The 22,938-nt window shown below is 36.9% G+C and overlaps 1 protein-coding gene across 9 annotated transcripts in view; it reads left to right on the top strand.

The window, feature by feature from the left end:
* Positions 1 to 22,938, top strand: part of BIRC6 (baculoviral IAP repeat containing 6) — a 239,599-nt gene that overhangs the window by 22,452 nt on the left and 194,209 nt on the right. For all 9 annotated transcript variants that reach the window (XR_009221707.1, XM_058551470.1, XM_058551474.1 and 6 more), the window contains 5 exons: positions 6,618 to 6,799; positions 9,423 to 9,560; positions 16,479 to 16,672; positions 19,557 to 19,668; positions 21,792 to 21,874. Coding sequence is in view for 8 of the 9 variants with exons in the window: in XM_058551470.1 (XP_058407453.1) it covers positions 6,618 to 6,799; positions 9,423 to 9,560; positions 16,479 to 16,672; positions 19,557 to 19,668; positions 21,792 to 21,874 (709 nt within the window). In the remaining variant the exon portion in view is untranslated. The remainder of the gene's footprint in view (positions 1 to 6,617; positions 6,800 to 9,422; positions 9,561 to 16,478; positions 16,673 to 19,556; positions 19,669 to 21,791; positions 21,875 to 22,938) is intronic.

The following is a 22,938-nucleotide window of genomic DNA, read 5'->3' as shown; positions in this document are numbered from 1 at the left end:
CTAGCCCTGAGCTAACATCTGATGCCAAGCCTCCCCTTTTTTCTTGAGGAAGATTGGCCCTGAGCTAACATCCGTGCCTATCTTCCTCTACTTTATATGGGACACCGCCACAGCATGGCTTAACAAGTGGTATGTCGGCGCGCGCCTGGGATCCGAACCTGTGAACCCTGGGCCGCCACAGCGGAGTGCGCGCACTTAACTGCTTGCGCCACCGGTCCAGCCCCCTAGGCCATTTATATTTAATGTAATTGTTTATATTTTCATTTAGGTATTCAGTTTTATTCTTTCTTTTTTTCCTCTATTTTTTTCTTTTTCTGGATATTTGATTTTTTTTAAGTTTTGTTTTAACTTATCTGTTATTTTTGACTATAATTGTTTGTATATATTTTTTGTAGTTACTTGATGGATTACAATATACAGTTGCCCCTCTGTATCCAAGAGTTCTGTATCCATGGATTCAATTAACTGCAGCTCAAAAGGCCTGTGATCGTTGTGTCTTTCCTGAACATTTACAGACTTTTTTTCTTGTCATTATTCTCTAAACAGTACAATTTAACAACTGTTTACATAGCATTTACATTGTATTAGGTATTATAAGTAACCAAGAGATGATTGAAAGTACATCGGAGGATGTTTGTAGGTTATATGCAAATACTGCATCACTTTTTTTTCTCTTTTTGATGAGAAAGATTGACCCTGAGCTAACATCTGTTGCCAATCTTCTTTTTTTGCTTGAGGAAGATTGGCACTGAGCTAACATCTGTGCCAGTCTTCCTCTATTTTGTATGTGGGTCACCACTACAGCATGGCTTCATGAGTGGTGTAGGTCTGCGCCTGGGATCTGAACCTGTGAACCTGGGCTGCCGAAGTGGAGAGCCCCGAACTTAACCACTATGCCATCAGGCTGGCCCCAAATACTACATCATTTTATGTGAGGGGCTTGAGCATTTTTGGGTCTTGGTATCCATGGGGGAGCTTGGCATCAGTTCCCTGGGGATACCTATGGATGAGTGTACATAGTTTTCACCATCTATTTAGAATCAGTATTTTACCACTTTAAGTGGAATGTAGAAACCTTTCCACCTTATTGTGCCTTCCCCTCTTTTAAGTTATAGTTGACTTATTTGTTACATCTGTATACATTGAAAACCTCGTGAGACTAATAATTTTTGCTTGTAGTTGTCAAATATATTTTAAAGACTGAGGCAAAAAATCATTGTTTGTATTTACCCAGATATTTACCATTTCTTTGGCTCTTCCCTCATTGCTGATATTCTAAGTTTACTTCTGAAACCGTTTTCCTTCTGTTTGATGAACTTCTTTTATAGTTATTTTTGAGCAGCTTTGCTGGCAAAATTTCCTTTTAGTATGCCTTCAACTGAGAATGTCTTAATTTACCTTCATTCCTGATAGATATTTTTGTCGGATATAGAATTTCTTTTTTCAGTACTTAAAAAATGGTCCACTTCCTAGTGAACCCCATGGTTTTTAATGATAAATGTGCTTTTATTGTAATTATTACTTTCCTTAAGTAATGTATCCTTTTTCTCTGGTTGCTTTTAAGATTTTTCCTTGTTAGTTTTCAGCATCTTATTGTGTCTGGCTGTGAATTTTTAACATGCTATTTTTGTGAAGTTTCCCCTGCTCAGAAAGAATATCTGCACTAATGCACGTCATTAGTGTCTATCAGGGGTCTGCAAACTATGGCCTGCCACCTCTGTGGCTCTCAAGCTGTCTCCTGATTTTGTAAATAAAGTGTTACTGGAACACATCCACACCCATTTATTTACATATTTTCTATGGCTGCTTTTGCACAACAGTGGCAGAGTTGAGTAATTGTGAGAGAGACCATATGTGTCATGAAGCCTAAAATAATATCTGACTGTTTTCACAAAGTTTGCTGATCTCTGGTATAGATGGAGGAAATTTGAGTTTTTCCTCTATTAAAATTTCCTGCTTGAATTTTTTTTTTTTTTTTTTTACTTTATCCATGTAGGTTTAAAAGTCGTTTTATAAATATCTTTTATACAAAATTCTAACAAGGTGCAATATGTAGTATAGGGTATGTCAAGAGTATTTTCCCCCTATGTAAAAACCAAAAATGACTTTTTAGCCAACTTTTCTTGAAAACACAGCAAACATTAGTTAAGCATAGCTTATCTTTCTTTGAGAAATTTATTTTCAGACATTTTAAACTCATAAGCCAAAATAAATTTCTGTTAAATAACTGGTTTATGCCAAAATGGGATTTAAGTGTTTTAAAGGTAGGCTTAGGAGATTTAATGTAAATATAGGTTGTAATTTGTTTATTAATGTTATTTGCAACATTAAAATTTATTGACAGTGTTGAATAATAATGCTACCAAAACCATGAACCAAAGCAATATGAATAAAAGTATAACTTAAGATACAATATTATACAAGATTTTGAAAACATGTTTTCTTACTGAGGGACACAATCAGGTTCCAATATAGGTTTCTTCATCTCTTTTATGGACGTTTATGTGCTTAAAATTGTTGTTTTTATAAGTAAAAATGAATGTTGAATTTACCTCTCATTGTGGAACCTGTGCTTGTTTTTTGCTGTACGGATACTCAATTCTGGGTCAGACTTAATTTCACACATGGATTTCTTTTTCTTTTTTCTTTTTTTTTTTTTTTGGGTGAGGAAATTGGCTCCTGAGCTAAAATCTGTTGCCAATCTTCTTCTTTTTGCTGAGGAAGATTAGCCCTGAGCTACCATCTGTGCCTGTCTTCCTCTGTTTTGTATGTGGGATGCCACCACAGCATGGCTTGATGAGCAGTGTGCAGGTCTGCACCCGGGATCGGAACCCACAAACCCCGTGCCACTGAAGCATAGTGCGTGAACTTCACCACTACACCACTGGGCCAGCCCCTGGATTTCATTTTTAACAGAAATTAGAGAATTTCTGTTCTTGGCATGTTACATAAGAAAAGGCTTACTCAAACATGTAAGAAGGTGAAACGTTCCACAAAGTATTCTTTGTTCATTTCAGGATATTTTTCCTTCACAGAAATCTAGGTTTCAGCTGGGGCAGATCAGTAAATCTGGTCTTGAGTGTACTTATCAGACTACACTAACAAAGCTCTTTCTCTCAAAATGAAGTTCTCTGGCTGAGTAAAAGAGTCAGAGAAAGGGTCTTTAGTGGGTTGAATAATCTTCACTCAAAATTCTTGTCCACATGGAACTTCAGAATGTGACCTTATTTGGAAATAGGTTCTTTGCAGATGTAATTAGTTAAGATGAGGTCATATAAGCTAGAAGAGCCTTTGAGGGAGTAGAGCTGATATCAGTCTCCCGTCTTCCCCTGGTGCTGTACAGCACTCACCACTTGTGAATGGCCTTCCCTAACTCAGGTCAGAAACCAGGAATGAACGCATCCGAATGAACATGGTCCTATTGCATGCTGCTATATGGGCCTGAAAGACCTCTGAAGAAATTACCAACAAGACTGCTTGGTCACTGTGCATTACTTTGAGTGCTAGTATTGCATAGTGGAAGAAGTTCATGAAACAGTGTTGACTTTTTTTCGGTCATGATCTGTTGAGGAATCTCTAGTGATATTATATGGAATTCTAGGGTTAGATGGAAGCCCAGTTGAAAGCCCTGGTGTAGATTCTTTTATTTTATACCTCTTTGAGAAAGTTTAAACACAATTATGATTTTTATAGTTTGTTACCTGATTATATATCCCTAAAACAATAAAGCAGAATTTATAGTTTGTTTTTAAAATTTTTGTAGTTATGTGTGTGGGCAGGGCACATAGGGGAAATCTCTGCCTTCCCCTCAGTTTTTCTGTGAACCTATAACTGGTTTAAAAAAGTCTATTAAAAAAATTTATAGTTAATGAGTTTTGAAATTATTTTTACAAGTTCTTTCACAATTTTACTCTGAGTTTCTATAATTTGTATTGTTTATTGTGGTTTTACTTAGAGATCAGTAGGTAAATATTCCATTTTATTGTATTATAGAGATTATTTTCCTATATGCTAATATATATTTCAAACCTCCAGATGTGGGACTGAACTATAGAAATTCCATGAATTTTTTCTTTGTGTTGTGTAGATAATGAATTAGTTCCTAATCAGTTTTGCAATACCTCCAAGCTGTCTGTTAGAGCCCGAGAGCTATAATAATCTGGGATTAAGAAAGCCAACTCTGAAATTCACTGTTTATAACATGTTGTGTAGTTGTCCTAGAGTTTGATGAGTAGGACCTTGATTTATTTCCACTTTTCTGCTTTTGCATCATTAGTGTCGGGGGAAGAGAGAGAATCTCCCTCTACCCTTTTCTTTAAGGTTCGTATGGCTGACTAAATAATTAACAAGACAGGTTAGCAGGAGAAAATAATACCAAGTTTAATAACATGTATACATGGGAGAAACTCAGAAATGAGCAACTCGTCCCTCTGTCTAAGCTGCTTGCTTAAGTATTGCAGCTAAAGGCGAGGAGCGTGTTGGGGGCGGGTAGTGGCCTGGGACTTCAGAGGGCAGGAGGACAATTCTTTTCAGGGTCATCTATAGATAATGTGGTCAGGGAGAGAGAGTTTTTGACATAAGGGGCTTGGTGCCTTTCCTATTGTAACCTCTATCCTACATTATCTTTACAGCCATTATGATAGAAGATCTGTTCCAGGAAGGAGCCACCATGTCAAATTCTTTAGGCAGTTAGTGGGGGAGGTCAAATGTCCTTCAGAGAAAACAATCAAGGTAAAGAGATATATTTCAGGGTGGCCAAATCTTGATCTCCCACATTAGTCAATAGCAGCACTGATAACAGGGATGTTCTGTAGAGATGTGGTGAGAGTTTAGAATAAGGTATACTGGCAGCAGTATTGTTCGCCCACCTAGAAGTATCTTCTCTAATGGAATAAAATTTCACAATTGATTATTCTTGAAAGTCTTTGTTACAGAGACTCTGTGGTAGAAACACTTAACGTTAATCTCCTTATAAATCTCTTTATACAGTTATGTGACGCTTAACAATGAGAATACATTTTGAGAAATGCGTTGTCAGGTGATTTTGTCATGGGAACATCATAGAATGTAGTGAAGGGGAACAAAATTTGCCACTCCAAAATGTGTCTCTTTAGCATGAGAATTATTTTAGTCTGATTATTTTTAAGAAACAAAAGACTCATAAAGTTTTTCTTGTTACCTCCCCCCTTCACTTGAAAGAATTCAGATAAAAAACCCTGTCTCAGGAAGGAAGCTGTCTGTCACCTTAGCATAATGTGAATTAGGTGGTAGACAGGGAGGAACCTAGAAAAGCCTGTTTGTTGGGCTCCCCTCTGTGTTTTTGTTTCTGTGTGGCCAAACACTTGTTTTGCAAATGCTTGCTCCTTTTCACCAACCTGTGAATTGCCTTCCTGTCCTTTGTAATTCTTGACTCTCCCCACCCCCCACATCTTCTTTTGTCTTTAGCTGAGGATGGTATTTAAAGTGTGGGCTTTGGCCGTTTTGGCAAGTTACTTGGTTTTCCTGGGTTTTATCCAGGTTTATGTGTTATTAAACTGTTGTTTGTTTTTTTCCTGTTACTCTGTCTCATGGCAATTTAATTCTTAGACCAGCCAGAAGAACCTAGAAGGGTAGAGGAAAATTTCTTTTTCCCCTGCAGTGTTTACACAAACCTAGATGGTATAGCCTAATACACACCTAGGCTATATGGTGCTAATCTTATGGGACCACCCTCGTATATGCAGTCTGTTATTGACCAAAACATCATCACGTGGTGCATGACTGTAAATAAATTTAGAAACCAATGTTATCTTTTCCAAACTTTTTTTTTGATATTATATTTAAGGCTTCTGTCTATGTGTTACTGTCTCTTGTAAGTCTTCTTGAAATTCTACTCTAACTTATTCTAAGAAATTTTATGGTTAGTGTATTCACTGGCTTTCCATTAAAATACTCTTTTGATATTGGCTCAGCAGAAACTTCAGGGAACATTGATCTTCAGTGATAGTTGACTGTGTTTTCTCAGTAGTAGTTGAACTAGAGGCTTTACTAGTTCTCTTAAGTTAGATTATAAACATTTTCCATAATTTTATCTCGGATATGAAAGCCCTAGAGAACTTTTGAGGTAATTACCCAGAAACTATCCATGCTGACTTTATACTTATTGACTTTTGCAAAAAGTCACATAAAATATTGAATATTTAAAAATTTTGAAATAGTATAGTAGAAAGAACTTCCCTATGCCCTTTAGCCAGTTCCGCTAATTTTAATTTTGAATATTTTACCACATTGGCTTATCATTCCTCCACATAACCATATATATTACTTGTGCTCTATTGAGAGTAGGTCGCATATATCATGCCTCTTTACCCCTTACTATTTCTGTGTTTATTTCTAAGAACAATGATGTTCTCTTTTATAACAGCAATGCAGTTGTCAAGTTTGGATAATTTTACGTTGATACTTTTATATAATCTATAGTACATATTCCAGTTAAATCAGTTGTTCTTATAATGTCTTTTAGAGCAATTTTTTCCAGTCCAGGATTATATGTTGTATTAAGTTGCCATGCAAACATTTATTTTTAATGGACTATTGGTTTTAAAATCTTAAGTGTTGAATTTTTGTTCTTTTAACAGCTAAACCAGGTGGACAGGTGAAATGTCAGTATATTTCTGCCGTGGATAAAGTTATATTTGTGGATGATTATGCGGTAGGGTGTAGGAAGGACCTTAATGGAATCTTGTTGTTAGACACTGCTCTGCAAACTCCAGTTTCAAAGCAGGATGATGTGGTTCAGCTTGAATTACCTGTTACAGAGGTAAGTTGAAATAGGTATCAATGTGTTTTTCTACTTAATGTCATCTCAGATATAATTACCGGTTCAATGAAATTATGTTGTCTTTTGAGGACATTATATATGTACTCCTATAAAAACAAAGAATTGACTTATTGATCACAACTTTGTTTAAATATCTGTCTTTCCTCTGCATAATTAATTGATGCTTGTTGAGTGGTATTTAAGTGTGAACTGTACAGGTTAAACCACTGTAAACAGAGACTCCAAAATACAATGGTTTAAATAAGATAGTTTCTTTCCAGTACAGTGCGGGACTAAGTGTAGGGGCTTACCTCAACACTTAGTTTCCATTTTGTGAGTCCAAGACAGCTGCTCCAAGTATCATTATTTCCCATTCATAGGGAAAGGGAGGGCAAAAGCCCAGGGTAGTACACTGGTGTGACCCTTGTACTCTCCCTCCCTCCTTCCATTTGTCCCGCTGCCCCTCTCCTTCATTCCTTCTTGTTCGCTTTCACAAACTCTCTCACATTTACCCTTTTCATATTTACCCCGTTGGCCAGAATTTAGTCATACAGCCACATCAAACTGAGAAGACTGGGAAAGAGGTGGTTGTTTTTTTTTTAATATTAAAAAAAAGAAAGGAATAAATATTAGTGGACAACCAGTAACCTTTGCTATGTATCATGTCTCTTAACAATCCCAGTTTAAAATTTCAGCTATATGTATTTTTCTGTTACATATTCATTACTTAATTTGTAAGTCCATCCTAACTTAAATTATTTTGTGTGCATTGATGTTCATATCATTTAGTTTGAAAGTACATTTTTCAGAGTTACTGGATTTTAAATCATCTGAAACAGAATATAAAAGATTATAATACTGAGCTCTCTAATAAAGTGAGATAATATTTCTGTCTTCATACCAAATTGTTGATTATATTTTCACATTTGCTGGATTGATATGATTAGTTGATAAAATCAATATAGTATATTTCCTATTTTTAGGATATGAGAAGTGTCAGTTTGTAAAGTTTAAGTGCAGTATAAATGTTTTAATTCTGTATTTGGAAGGTTTTTTTTTTTTGCTGAGGAAGATTCACCCTGAGCTAACATCTGTTGCCAGTCTTTATGTATTTTGTATGTGGGTCGCCACCCCAGCATGGCCACGAGTGGTGTAGGTCCGCATCTGGGAATTGAACCTGGGCTGCCAAAGCAGAGTGTGCCGAACTTAACCACTGCGCCACTGGGGCTTGCCCCTGGAGACTTTTTTTTTTTTTTTTTAAATAATTGTATTGATTTACTTTTTTCCCCCAAAGACCCAGTAGATAGTTGTATGTCATAGTTGCACATCCTTCTAGTTGCTGTATGTGGGACGCGGCCTCAGCATGACCGGAGAAGCAGTGCATCGGTGCGCGCCTGGGATCCGAACCCAGGCCGCCAGCAGCGGATTGCGAGCACTTAACCACTAAGCCACCGGGCCAGCCCGAGAGTTTTTTTTAAAAAAGATACTAACATATATCCACTTACATCTCACATTTATTGTCATATCACAGTCATCTATTATATGTTAATATGAAAAGCATGTTGCTGGAAATTTGAGTTCTGAAAACAGAGTAGCCATCTTTTTGTCATCAGAATATCTGGATTTGGGTCATGTATAAAATTTTTGGACAGAGAATTAGTAAAAGTTCTACGTGTATTGAACATTTTTTCCTCTCCTAATTTAAGGAATTTATATCAGTTAATATCTTAATAAAGCTGATATCGTAATCAAGGATATATATTATATTCTACAATGAAAGATATCAAACTATTCAGGTTTTTAAAAGGACTATAGAATTACAATAAGGTATTTGAACATTTATATGAAATAGACCCTCAAGTCAGTATTTTTCCTACTACGCTGTCTGAAATGCTAGGTATTTAGCTGGCTTCTACTACCGCACCCCCCCATCCCGCCCCCCTCTGCATCTAGCTTGCTCTTAATATCTGTTGCTGGTTTTCTCTCTTTTAATCTAAATAATTACAACTCTGTTTTTCACATAATATAATATAATTTGTAGACCTTCCACCATCCCAGGCATCCTTTATTGCACCACGTTAGTTTGTCATTGTCTTGCCTAAAGTGTGGGCTTCTAGGTTTGGTTGGATCAGTGGATGTATTCTTTTCCATATATTGGTTAAGGTAGTTCTTATTGAATATGTGGGTAACAATGGAAAGGGCTTTTTTATATTACCTGCTGACTTACTGAATGTCACCTGTTATGGTTTTGCATAGTTTGAATATCTAAAGCTCACTGAAGGACTTTACATGTATGTCTTTAAATTTTTACTTCGTTCATTTTTGTGCGTGGTTTCAGTTTCTCCATTTTTTTCTGTCTTGCTTTGGTTTATAATAGCTTCCATTTATTGAAACTTTACTATGTGGTACTGCACTGAATATGTTGCTTTTTTTCATTCAATTTTGTAACAGCCCTTCAAATCATTATTCGATTAATTGAGTTAGTTTAAAAAAAGTAAAAGTAGGTAAGCTTTAGTATAGTACCTGTCAGAATCATTACAAATTAAAGTATTTGAATGAGGATCTGAATTTAACATTTTTTTGTTGTGTTTAATTTTCTGTGATTGTCTTCCTTTTTATTTAGGCACAACAGCTCTTATCAGCATGTTTAGAAAAGGTAGATGTTTCTAGTACGGAGGGTTATGATTTGTTCATCACACAGCTCAAAGATGGTTTAAAAAATACATCTCATGAGACTGCAGCAAACCACAAAGTTGCTAAGGTAAGAAGTTAAAAAAATTTACCTTGTTTGGGGTTATAATAGAAGGAACACCTCCATACTTTCACCCTTCTCTGTCCTTTCCCCACCGCAATCTCCCTTGGAAGTATTCCAATTCTAGATTTTTCTCTTTTTTAAAAAACAAGATGTGCTAATAAGTCCTTTCACAGTTGAAACTATTTTTGTTGAAGTTTAACTTCAGTTTGTAGGAACTACTTTGCTTAATTTGTTCCTAAGGTGTCTGTGCTTGGTGGCCGTATATTGGTCAAGAGGCTGATGAAACAGACTTTCTTGTCAGGTTATGAACTTCGATGAGAAATGGAATAAGTCTTTGAAAATGGGGCCATTTTGAGCTTTCTTTGAAATATATATATATATTTTTTGGTAGTGATGAGGATGTCTATAGGAGATGGTGCTTAGAATTAAATCCCTAGATATGTTTCATTAATTTCTTTGCATTTTTCTTTTAAGATCTTTTCTAAGTTATAAATGTAATACATGTAAAATTTCTGTACCGAAGCATATAAGGTAGAAGGTAAAAGCCACTTTCCGAAAAATAACTTTTGCATTTATAAATAATCTTTTTTCTCAAGTACAATTGTAATTATACTGAAATATTGTGATATACTGTCTTAGTTCATTTGCGCTGCTGTAACAGAATAGTACTGACTGGGCAGCTTATAAACAACAGAAATTTTTTGCTCACAGTTTTGGAGGCAGTGAAGTCCTAGATCAAGGCACCAGCCTGGTCACATTCTGGTGAAGTCCTTCTTCCTGGTTCATAGTTGGCGCCTTCTCACTGTGTCCTTACATGGTGGAAAGGGCAAGGGATCTCTCTGGAGCCTCTTGTATAAAGGCACTAATCCCATTCGTGAGGGCTCTACCCTCATGACTTAAGTACCTCCCAAGGGCCCTACCTACTAAAACCATCACCTCTGGGGGTTAGGATTTCAAAAGATGAATTTTGGGGGGACACAAACATTCAGACTATAGTATAAACCTTGCTTTTTTTCACTTAAGAGTGTATCTGGAGTATCTTTCCGTATCAGTCCTCATAGATTATCTGTATTCTTCCTAATACTTATATTGAGTTTTATTCTACAGATTTACCATGATTTTATTAACCTATATTCCATTGATGGGACATTTTATTTAGTAAAACAGAAACCATACTATGCATTCCAACAGAGAATTTATTGTAAGGAATTGATTTAACGTGTTTGAGGACTGGCAAAGTGAAAAGGAAACCCTGAGGTAACACACAGATGGTAACTACGGGAAGCAGCTCTCGACTAGGTCTGGAGGAACAAGAGATTACAGTTATCAGAACCTACAAACTTAGAGAATAGGCCGCATGGGTCTGGGACTCAGACTTCTGAGGAGGAGCTGCTGCCCAGCCAGTGCCTCAGGAACTTGGAGATTGGAGCTTATGGAACTGAGACTCACATCTCTGAAGAGAGGTGCTACTTGGCTGATGTTAGTACCTCTGAGGGAGCTCTATGAGACTGGTTCTGGGAATGCTCAGAAAACAAAACAAAAAACTGCTAAAGGCTAGAAGAATCAACTGTTGCCACCAGGTCTTTTGCTGAAACAATGTTGACAGCAATGGCAAGTAATATCAAGGAACAAGTCTTTCTCCTCTCATCATGCTTTCCAATTTCCATCCTGTCTTCCTTTTGTCAAAACCTAACTGCCAGAAAACTGGTTGGCAAAGAAGAAATATAGTTTACAGAGTTGGAGTCCCAACATGACCGAAAAGAGAAATAAAGGGTAGGTTTGGAGCTGAGACACAGTAGTTTAGTAACTGGTACAGCCCACTCCTTTGGCTACTCAGTGTCTCCATACACACTTATTTATGCATATTTGAACTTGCATACAACAAAAATATTATACCTTTACTTAACAAGAGGTACTTTTCCTTTTTACAAATGAAGATTCTCTCTCCCCATCCCTCAGAAAGGTGAGACACAAAGTTCCAACAGGTACTTTGCCCGTCCATAGGTGATGTTAAATACTCCTAAAATTTAATTATAGTCTCAACTGTTCAGGTAATAGAACTGTGCTACCAAAAGACTCAATTAACTATAACCATTAATTCTTAACATAAAATAATGTCTATATGTCTCTCTATATGTATGTGTCTGTATATATCTAAATCTCCATCCATCCATCCATAATTTATGTAATAAAAAGGGAAGAAAATGTGCATAGCTGCTATATCCTTCAGTTCTGTAATGGTCAAGAGGATATACTTGATATTTATGACTTCCTTCTTCTTCCTATTTCATATTCCCTTTGTCCTCAGCCAGCCGCCTCAGTTGGTCAGGTACATGGTGGAGTGACCCAAGTCTTCACTCTTGGAGCGTCCAAATCCTCGGTAGTACTGTGTTTAAGTTGTTGTAATTGTCCTTTCATTTTTACTATGGGACATGGAAGGATTTAGAGGCACCCTAGAGAATCTCCTGGATTCTAATTAAGTTAGCATCAATCTAATTTTCTTTTGTTGTCAGTTTTAATTATACTAACCAGTAGAGTAACTTTCTTTGCCTGATGATTCAGTGACAAGAGGAGCCCAAAATTTCTGGGTAGCAGTCTCAACACCTAATTCAGTGGAGCTGTTGTTGTACCCTTGGTGGATCATTCTTCCCTTGGGACGTAAGGCCTCTAGAGCTTAAAGCTTAAAAAGAAAGCTGTGGTTGGGTTATTAAGTATAATAGCGACTGTGCTGGGAGAAACTGTATTATGTATTTTTTGTTGATTCAAAGCATATACATAGTCCTGTAAGATGCAGCCTATCAGGCATCTCTCAGAATTAGTACTGAAAATGAGTCTTTAGTAGGACATCACACTTTTTTGTCAGGTTCCTTGTGGATGATACCACTGCAAGACCAGTCAATTTCATGGGCAAAAGCCCATTGCTGCCTTTTTTTTTTTTTTTTTTTTTGCTTTGAAGTGCTTTCTTGGTCAGAAGCAAAGTTGTGTGGGATACCATAATGGTGCATAAGCCGTGCTATTAGTCCACAGACAGTGGTGTAATATTAGGGCAGAAGCATTGAGGGCAGAACAGGTAAATGCTTAGCCAGGATACATATCTATTACAGTGAAGACAAATTACTGCCCAGATCATGACTGAAAAAATCCAATATAATCCACTTACAGTCAGATACCTGACTGTTTCCCCTGGAAAATCGTGTCATATTGGTGGCTCAGCTTTGATATCTGCTATTGGCCGATTAGGCAATCAGCAACAGCTGTAGCCTGGTTAGTCCTGGTGAAGAGAAGTTCATGTTGTTGTGCCTGTACATATCCTCCATCTCTCTTGCCATGGCATTTTGCACACGCGTCCATTGAGCAAGCACTGGCGTGGCTATGGAGAGAGGGTGAGTGACATTGATAAAATGTGTATAATTTGTCCATTTCCCCTGGAATGGATGCCTTTTGATGAGCATTCACATATTTCACAAATATTTTCCCACTCCATTTATATATTTTAAATTTTTTCATTGAAGTATAGTTGACACAGTATCATATTAGTCTCAAGTGCACATCATAGTGATTTGATATTTATCTACATTATTTAATGATCACCAAAATAATGATCATCTGTCAGCATACTTGCTGTTTATTTTGAGAGATCTGTCCCAAGACCTTTACCTTTAACTTCCTTGTTTATTATCTTCCAGTCCAGATCTTTTCAAATGCCTGACCATCTAGCCAAAACATTAGCTACTGTCCATTAATCAGTGAGGATTTTTACTTGTGACCAACTCTCAATCTAGACAAAGAGAACAGCCAAATGTACTGGGTGAAGTTCTGCCCCCTGAGAAGATTTACCTTCACCACTGTCCTGATTGGGGTGGTGATGCTGCAGCCATCCACTTTGGGGTGGTACCAGCGTACAACGTGCAGAACCACCTATAAATCGGAGCCAAGGGTTTTCTTCCTCAATTATCGTATCATAAGGAGTTCCCTATGAAGCCATCAGTGTGGAATGAGAAGGAAACATTGTAACAAGAGTAGATATTCTAGAAATCTGAGCTACTTGCTTATTCAACATGTCCAAAACTTGCCTTTTTTTTGAGAAAGATTGGCTGTGAGCTAACATCTATTGCCAATCTCCTTCTTTTTTTTTTTCTCCCCAAAGCTGCAGTACATAGTTGTATATCCTAGTTGTAGGTCCGTCTAGTTCTTCTACGTGGGACGCCACAGCCTGGCTTGATGAGCGGTAAGTAGGTCTGCACCCAGGATCCGAACCAACAAACCCCAGGCCGCCGAAGTGGAGTGCATGAACTTAACTGCTACGCCACCGGGCCGGCCCCCAAAACTTGCCTTTTGAGCTTTCTCAAGAATGATCTCTTATAAACCAGTTAATGAAGGATACTTGTCTCTCGTGCCCAATATTACGGTTTGTTGTGTCAGATAACACCTTTTGTGATGGACAGCTCTGATTGCATGGACATTTGTCTCATGGATAGGTATTAATTTCTATCAGGAACTACTAAGAAGCCAGGAGCTGTTTCTCAAAAAGAGAATATTTATTTACAGGATAGGGCATGGCTTTGCCCTAGCATTCTGCTATGCAGTTGTCCCAATTCAGCTTGCCAGAGTCTTCTTACAGCATCTTTACTTGCTGCAGACACTTCTAATGTCATTGAATATGCTCACAAGGTACAGGTGGTAGAACATCTTGTGGTTCAGCCTGGACCTGCTGCAGAGCTTCTTGTTCTTCACCTTTTGTGTTATTTGGTTATTGAGTTACAGCAGCACACTCAAATATGCTGAATATTGGGTCTAAAATCCAATTAGGCCCACCAAGCATTGTGCCTCATTTTCAGTGCTTGCTATTACAAGTTGTAGCAACTTGTCTTTCACCTTGGAGGAAATATCCTGACATGTCCAGACCACTGGACCTCCAGAAACTTCAAAGAGGTTGCAGGACCCTGAGTTTTTCTGAGGATTATTGATCCTCTCTGGCTTGCATGTGTCTTACTAAGGCATTCAAGTTCCTTGCTACTTCCTCCTCATCTGGGCCAATCAGCATGATATTATCAGTGTAGTAGACCACTGTGGTGATCTGCAGGATGTTAGGTTGATCAGGATTTTTATATACCAGATTATGGTAAAGCATGAGATACAATCCCAGGGTCAGACTGTGAAGATTTATTGTTAACTGCCAGATAAAAGCAGTCAACTTTTGGATGGTCCTTAAAAATTACTGTAGAGAAAAAAGTATTTGACAGAACTGAACTGCCTAGCAGATATCAAGGGATTTGTTGATTTGCTTCAGTAAAGATACCTCTTCTGGAACAGTAGCTGCGATTGAAGTCAGCACCTGTAGTTTACAGTTCACAGTCATTCTTCAAGATCCTTTTAACATTTTGCATAGGCCAAACAGGCCAGTTAAATGGAGGTGAGATAGTTTGATTACCCCAATATCTTTCATGTGTTTTATAGTGGCATTAATCTCAGAACTTTACTCAGCAATGTGGTATTGCTTTGGTTTAGTAGCCTTGTAGTAAATGAAAGTTCTAGGGGCTTCCATTTGGCCTTTTTTACACTAATAGTCCTCAGAGAGGATCAGAGAAACAATGTAGGAATTTTGCTAGTTGTCTATTCTATATCTCTTCCAGTTATGCATTTGGGAACTGGAGAAAGAAGTACAAGATAGGTTGGGGAACCCAGAGCTCACTGAGACAGCTTTGGGGCAAAACTCCATTAATCGCTTCACCATCAAAATCCCCGCTCATTAGTGTACCACAGTGATGTTTTAGGTCAGTTCAGTGCTACTGTCTTGTAATGCCTGAAAGATCACAATACTTTCTGTTCCCTAGGGCACAGTGACTGTAGTGAATGCCCACGGGTGCCTTTCACAGGTGGAGAAGGCTTGGAGTATGATTTATAGTGTATAGTTGGGACATTGTTGTAGGATCCTTTCTTGAGAGAGTTCGGCCTACTTTTCAACCAAGAGGCTCTGGATCTGTGAACAGGTTAGGTCTAGAAACAAAGTAAGAGAGAATGAACTGAACTCTCTCTCTCTCTCTCTTTTTTTTTTGCAATTCAAGTCATGTTTTTGGCTACAGGTTTTTCCAGTTATGTAGATAAGTAATAATTTAGTAGGCTGCCTAGAGTGTGCTAGACAGAGTGGAAACCATTCATAGGTAAGCAGGGACAGGATACAAAAATGAAATTACTTTATAGACATATTTCTCTGGGAGAATAGTACTTAGCATTTTTGCAATCTAACTTCTTAAGTAATTATTTTGATATTAAATAATTGTGGCTAACATTTATTGAATGTTTACTCACACTGTACCAATTCTCGCTTGGATTTTCATAAGAACATTATGTTATTAGGTATTTGTTTTCCCCATTTCATAGGAACGGGAAACTGAAATATATTTGACCAGGGTCACATAGTTGATGGTGAAGCTGGGCTTGGAATCCAAGTCTGTTTGATTATAAGATATATGCTTTTAGTTACGTTTGCTGTATTATGATGACAGCGACAACAAATACATAAGAATCTGCTAAACCAAAGTAAATTCTCATATACCCAGTAATGATAAATTGTACAATGGTATTCTTATGGAGATATTTGAATGCCTAGTTTGTGGTTAACATTGTATATGTGCTGAAGGAATATGAAAAATGACAGATGTTATCCTGTCATTTTTAGTTATTCTTAATCGTGGATGGGATATGTAAGAAGATGTGCTACCATCTGGTTCAAAACTGTCTTTTCCAGGGTAGTTAATTCAGGTTTCATTTTTTTACATAATTGCAAGTTCCTGCTTTAAATGATGAGTTAATGGAGTAAACTGACTTGAGACTGATAAATGGTTCTTTATTTTATATAAGTTATGGTTTTGGTTAAAATCGTTGAGTATGTTTTCCTTTGCTTATACTCTCATTTTCTTTCAGTGGGCCACAGTTACATTTCATCTTCCTCATCATGTGTTGAAGTCCATTGCCAGTGCCATTGTGAATGAACTCAAGAAAATAAATCAAAACGTTGCTGCCTTACCTGTGGCATCCTCAGTGATGGACAGATTGTCTTACCTCTTACCTAGTGCACGTCCAGAACTTGGAGTGGGGCCAGGCCGTTCTGTGGACAGGTATAACCTTGCTTATAAAGAGCTGTGGCAATGAGATTGAATTGTTTAGCTTTTTGGATTAACCAGGAATAGCTGTAAAATTTGATTATGATCAAAAAATATTTCAAAATATTTTTGAAAACCATTCAGATTCTCATTTCTGTCAAAATACTGAAGTGAAGTAAACTACTACGTGAATTGCTATTATTAAACAATGTCTTTTGGTGCCTGGAAGGTATTTAAAGGGGTCATAAAACTATATTTTGAAAATTCCAGCTTCGTACTTGCTCAGTAAATATTTGAGTCAACTTAAAAATATTATAATTATTCAATATATAAGAATTATTTTGCCTTGAAATTTTGTGAACCTGGAAAAGTTTTTTGATAAATTAGAAAAACATGCCAGAATCTGAGTATGAGAGCTATATATTATTTCCTACTTAAAATGAAAAGAGTTAAAAAAATCAGCCCAGGCAATTTTTTTTTTTTTTTTTGTGAGGAAGATCAGCCCTGAGCTATCATCCGTGCTAATCCTCCTCTTCTTGCTGAGCAACACCCGCTCTGAGCTAATATCTATTGCCAATCCTCTTCCCTGTTTTTCCCCAAAGCCCCAGCAGACAGCTGTATGTCATAGTTGCACATCCCTCCAGTTGCTGTATGTGGGACGCGGCCCCAACATGGCCGGAGAAGCGGTGCATCGGTGTGCGCACAGGATCTGAACCCAGGCCACCAGCAGTGGAGTGCGCGCACTTAACAGCTACGCCACAGGGCCGGCCCCTTAAGTGTGGCTCTTATGTTAGTTTGCAGTATTTGTTAGTTTATCTCTTGGTAACTGATACTTTGCTTATTAGTTGCCTTTTTTTGTTAAGTGATTTTATTATTATATAAATAACTTTTATTGATTGTGTTAACATTTGGGAAGAATTTTTATTTATTTATTTATTTATTTTTATTTTTTTGGTGAGAAAGATTGGCTGTGAGCTAACATCTGTTGCCAATCTTCCTCTTTTTGGTGAGGAAGATTAGCTCTGAGCTAACATCTGTGCCCTTCTTCCTCTATTTTGTGTATGGGATGCTGCCATAGCATGACTTGATGAGTGGTGGGTAGGTCTGCACCCAGGATCTGAACCTGCAAACCCTGGGCCACCCAAGTGGAGTGCACGAACTTAACCACTACGCCACTGGGCCGACCCCTGGGAAGAATTTTTATATTCCATAGGAATATTGCTATCTCTATTTTTTGGGCAAAATGTAGAGACTGTCATTTTTAATCTGAATAACTATCAGGTGATATGTACAATGGCTATCATTAAAATATTCTTTGAAATATGTCTAGAGAAGGGGAAAAAAGAAAAATATATACTTAGAATAAATGTTTCTTGTCTGAGAGCTATGCCTGTCTTAAAATTATAAAACAGGGGGCCGGCCCGGTGGCGCAAGCGGTTAAGTGCGCGCGCTCCGCTGCGGCGGCCCGGGGTTCGCTGGTTCGGATCCCGGGCGCGCACCGACGCACTGCTTGGCAGGCCATGCTGTGGCGGCGTCCCATATAAAGTGGAGGAAGATGGGCACAGATGTTAGCCCAGGGCCGTCTTCCTCAGCAAAAAAAAAAAAAAAGAGGAGGATTGGCGGATGTTAGCACAGGGCTGATCTCCTCACAAAAAAAAAAAAAAAAAAAAAAAATTATAAAACAGCCCTTCAGAGCTATTTTCTTTACAAACAGTTGCTGGGTTTCTAAAGAAATCAGTGTAAGCTGTGGTAAATGTTTCATTTTAGGAAATACATTTATTGGATAGGATATTCAGTGTTTCCGTTAGTGTTAAAATGTCTCAAAATATTAATTTTGTTGTAGTCTGTGGGGTTTGTTTCATTAAAAATTAATCTAGGAACCTTATGAAGACCTTGTTGAATTAGGTCTGTTGGATGTTTGAGTTGGGGTCTACTGGATGCTATTGCTCTTTAGCTTGATAATGTAACTAAGTGGACAGGTTTTCTGTTTCTAAGACTGACACAGATCCTGAAGACATCTGTAGCTTGTAAATGATGAGGCTTTTTCTAACCCAATAACTTGGTTTTTTTTTCATATAAGAGCACAACTATGAGTTTAACTCGTTAAACCTAAGCTCACTAGCAATATTATAGGAAATCACATACTGATTTAAAGAAAAGTATTTTTCTGGTCTCTTTGTGATGACTTTTACCACTTTCTCTCTTTTTTTTCCTGTTTTCAGTTGCACTTTTGTATTAGGAAGAGTAAGCTTTGCTTATCAGTCCTTTCTTACTTGAAGATGTTTGGATTTTTCTAATTTCGGTATAATCCTTTAAAAACTACTCTAGTACTCTTACAGGTTCACTCTCAGTGAGCTAATGTATTTTAATATGAAAACTTATGTGAGGATTTCCCTTTTTTGATAATTCCTTGGAGAGTACAACTTTCCTGGAAAAGGATTTCCCTGGAGAAAGAAAGAAAATTGCTTTCTAGTTAAAAAAAAAATTCAACTAGAATATACTTTTTCAATATGCTTGAGATAAAACCACTGTTCCTTTGGTTGTGGTTTTATCCCGTTATGCAAAACTTGGCACACGATGAAAGCATACAGGCCTCTGCCTCTACATTTCCGGATTTTTTGTTCTCTGCTCGCTAATTATGCAACATTGTTTAATTTGATCTATCCCTGGAATCGTTTGTCAGTTGTAACCATTAATCAGATTTCTTTTTCCCTACTCTGTTTAAGGGCAATTCCTAAAAGTGATCATTTTCAGTTTAAAATACAAATTTGAACTTGGCCATTAGACCATTCCCAGTTTTTGTTGATAATCCAGTAGAATTTTTTTCTTCAGTGTTAAATAGGAATGTCCTTATAATTTGATGCCTAACTTCAATTACATCAAGTTTGTTTACTTTTAGATCTTTGATGTATAGTGAAGCTAACAGACGGGAGACATTTACCTCATGGCCTCATGTAGGCTATAGATGGGCACAACCAGATCCCATGGCTCAGGCTGGATTTTATCATCAGGTAAAAAAGACTGTCAAGAAATATTTTTCAGTATGCCTTTGTAGCCTTCAGTAAAACCATCAGCATTTTAATACTTTTTCCGCAAACTTATTTGATGCAACCTGGCTTTGTGCTTGTGTGTATGCATGTATGTGAGTTTTGTTTTGTTCTTATGCCTTTGATCATAATAATGACTGGCTATTTCCTATATCATGTGTTGTGTATAAAAAGGGAAAAAATTTTTGTTGAAAGTAACTAACAGCTGAGTTAATGCTTTATAACTATTTTCTTTCAGATTATATATATATTATGTATAATATATATGTGTGTATATATAATCACCAAATAGGCAATATTCTCCAGATTTGCTTTTTGAAAAAGTGTTCTTTTTGGATATGTTTATTTTGACTTCTGCATTCATAACAGAGTAGTAAATACTTAGGGTAATGCAATAAAAATAACGTATTGTAGTTATTCCTGAAATTTTAATTTTATTGGGATATAAATTACCCGTATGCTAGATAATTATAGAAGCAGCATTGCAGGTAGTACAATGCAACCTGAATACATATGTATTGAAGAATTGATTAAGAAATTATGTAGAAAGAGGAATAATTAGTCAAGGAAAATAGTTTTACATAGGAAAAGAAGAGGGTGTACAGCATAAGGATTAATGTGACAAAAAGACATGAAAGTGGGACATTGTAGAGACCTTCACTGAGCTAAAGTAGAGGGAAGTTAAGAAAAATGAGTTTAGATAGGAATAATATACTAATTAAAGGAAACTTAAACTGAGTAGTGTAGACTGGCTTACCACTGTTATGTCACTGCTGGAAAATCTGAGAATCTCATACTTAAATTTCAGTTTACATAAAGAATGCTTATTTAATTTTAGAATTCAGTTAAACTTTGAAATACGTTGAAGTTACTGTCATAAAGAATCTGAAGAGTCATTATTCCTTAGTTATCTTGAAGTGTTCTGAATATCTTAACTAAAATTAAATCAGAAAACCATGTATTTGTTCAAAGTTTATCAGAGTTCCAGTTAAAGATAGATTAGTTTGGAGACTGGCTAGTATTAGAATCACTGAAATTATTTTCCTAAATTAGGGATTGAATATGGACCATTTTTCCTGACAGTTTATCTTCTTTCTTCTTATTTGTTGTCATTTCCTAAAACAGTCTCTGTTAAGTGATGCCTTGATATTTTTCTATTGAATTTTTTATTTTTTTAGGAAGATTGGCCCTGAGCTAACATCTGTTGTCAATCTTCCTCTTTTTCTTTTTTCTCCCCAAAGCCCCGGTACATAGTTGTATATCCTAGTTGTAGGTCCTTCTAGTTCTTCTATGTGGGATGCCGCCTCAGCATGGCTTGATGAGCGGTGAGTGGGTCTGCGCCCAGGATCCGAACTGGCGAAGCCCGGGCTGCTTAAGCGGAAAGCAGGAACTTAACTGCTACGCCACCGGGCCGGCCGCTCTGTTGAGTTTTGTTCATTATATTTCATCTTTGCAAAGAGATCAAATCACAGGTTTTCTAGAATCTTCTGCCTATGTTGGCTGATTATTCTTAATCTTCTAAAATACGTAATAAATTTACATCTGTTGACATAGTAAGTGCTAAGTACAGTAAGTGCTCTAAAATAGTAATATTAGTTTTCAGAGATATATTTTAGTTTAGGTTTTGATATATATATAGCATTTTAGCATTCTGTCCCACGTGTCTTAAAGAATACTATATTACATGAATTAGGTTCACTAGTTTGCTTTTTCTTTTTACTTGCCCCTTCTTGTGTAGTTGCATGGGATTCGTTTTTAGTAATAAAGCTGTTAGATTATTTCCTTTCATATACTTAACTATATTTCGAGTACTTAGAAGATGCTAGATCAGAGATTGAGTGTGTGTGTGTCTCTGTGTTTCATTTAGTGGTCATTTTCTGATGAAATGCAATTTTTCAAATAAAGCAGCAAATTTATAAACATTGGGGGATTCAGTATATTATTGAGACCTAATGGTATAGGCCAATTTTCTTTTGCTCAATATGGAATTTTACCTAAAATTATGAACTTTTTTAGAAGAGTTTTTCTTTATTAAGAAGCTGTTTTAATATTGATTATCCTTTTCTGTCTTCTTTATAAATTTGCAGCCTGCCTCATCTGGAGATGATAGAGCCATGTGTTTTACTTGTAGTGTATGTCTCGTTTGTTGGGAACCTACTGATGAACCTTGGTGAGTCTTGATTTTTCTGGACATAATAGGCTAAGTTAGTCCTATAAATGTGCTTCTAAATTTTAGTTTTCTGATCTAGATAAAATAATATTGTTGCCTTTTTTGCCATCTATATTATTGCCTTTGTCCTACGAGAATGAGGTAGTGTCTATGCTCTGTCATGTTGCTTGACATACAATATCTCTTTGGCATCCCAAAATCTGTACATGGGAGAAGTGCCAAAGAATGGAACCAGGCTCTGACTGAAAACTAGAGGGCTATAATAAAGTAAATTAAAATAGCATGATTGGGGCCAGCCCTGTGGCTTAGTGGTTAAGTGCGTGTGCTCCGCTACTGGCGGCCCGGGTTCGGATCCCGGGTGTGCACCGACCACCGTTTGTCAGGCCATGCTGAGGCGGTGTCCCACATACAGCAACTAGAAGGATGTGCAACTATAACATACAACTATCTACTGGAGCTTTGGGGAGACAAGGGAAAAAAAAAAAAGGAGGAAGATTGGCAATAGATGTTAGCTCAGGGCCAGTCTTCCTCAGCAAAAAGAGGAGGATTGGCATGGATGTTAGCTCAGGGCTGATCTTCTTCACCAAAAAAAAAAAAAAATAGCATGATTAACTTTAGCAGTTTAATCTTGGTCTGTTGAGGGCACGCTGTCAATAGGGAATGCACAGAGGAGGACCTTGTGATTTTTGAAAGAATTTTAGGGAGCCTGTGGTGATTTTGAATTCTAGTGCATGGAAGTTTAGAACTTAGTTAAACATTAGAGATCATGTATTGAAACCTCATTTTTACAGATAACTACTTTGAGGCCTTATTAATAGCAATAGTAATAATGATAGCAAATATTTATATAATTCTGTTTGCCAGGTACCATCCTAAGCACTTTATATATTTTTAACTCATTTAATTCTCATGTTAATTCTACGAAGTAGATATTATTATCATCTCTGTTATATAGGAGGGAACTGAGAATATTCTCCAATTTAATCTTTACAGTCACTCTGTGAGATAGGAATTATTATCCCATTTCAAAGTAAAGAAAATAAAATTTGCTGAAGAGCATATGG

Source organism: Diceros bicornis, chromosome 12 (genome assembly GCF_020826845.1).
Source record: "Diceros bicornis minor isolate mBicDic1 chromosome 12, mDicBic1.mat.cur, whole genome shotgun sequence".
NCBI classification, from domain to species: domain Eukaryota; kingdom Metazoa; phylum Chordata; class Mammalia; order Perissodactyla; family Rhinocerotidae; genus Diceros; species Diceros bicornis.
This window is presented reverse-complemented; position numbering and strand designations above follow the sequence as displayed.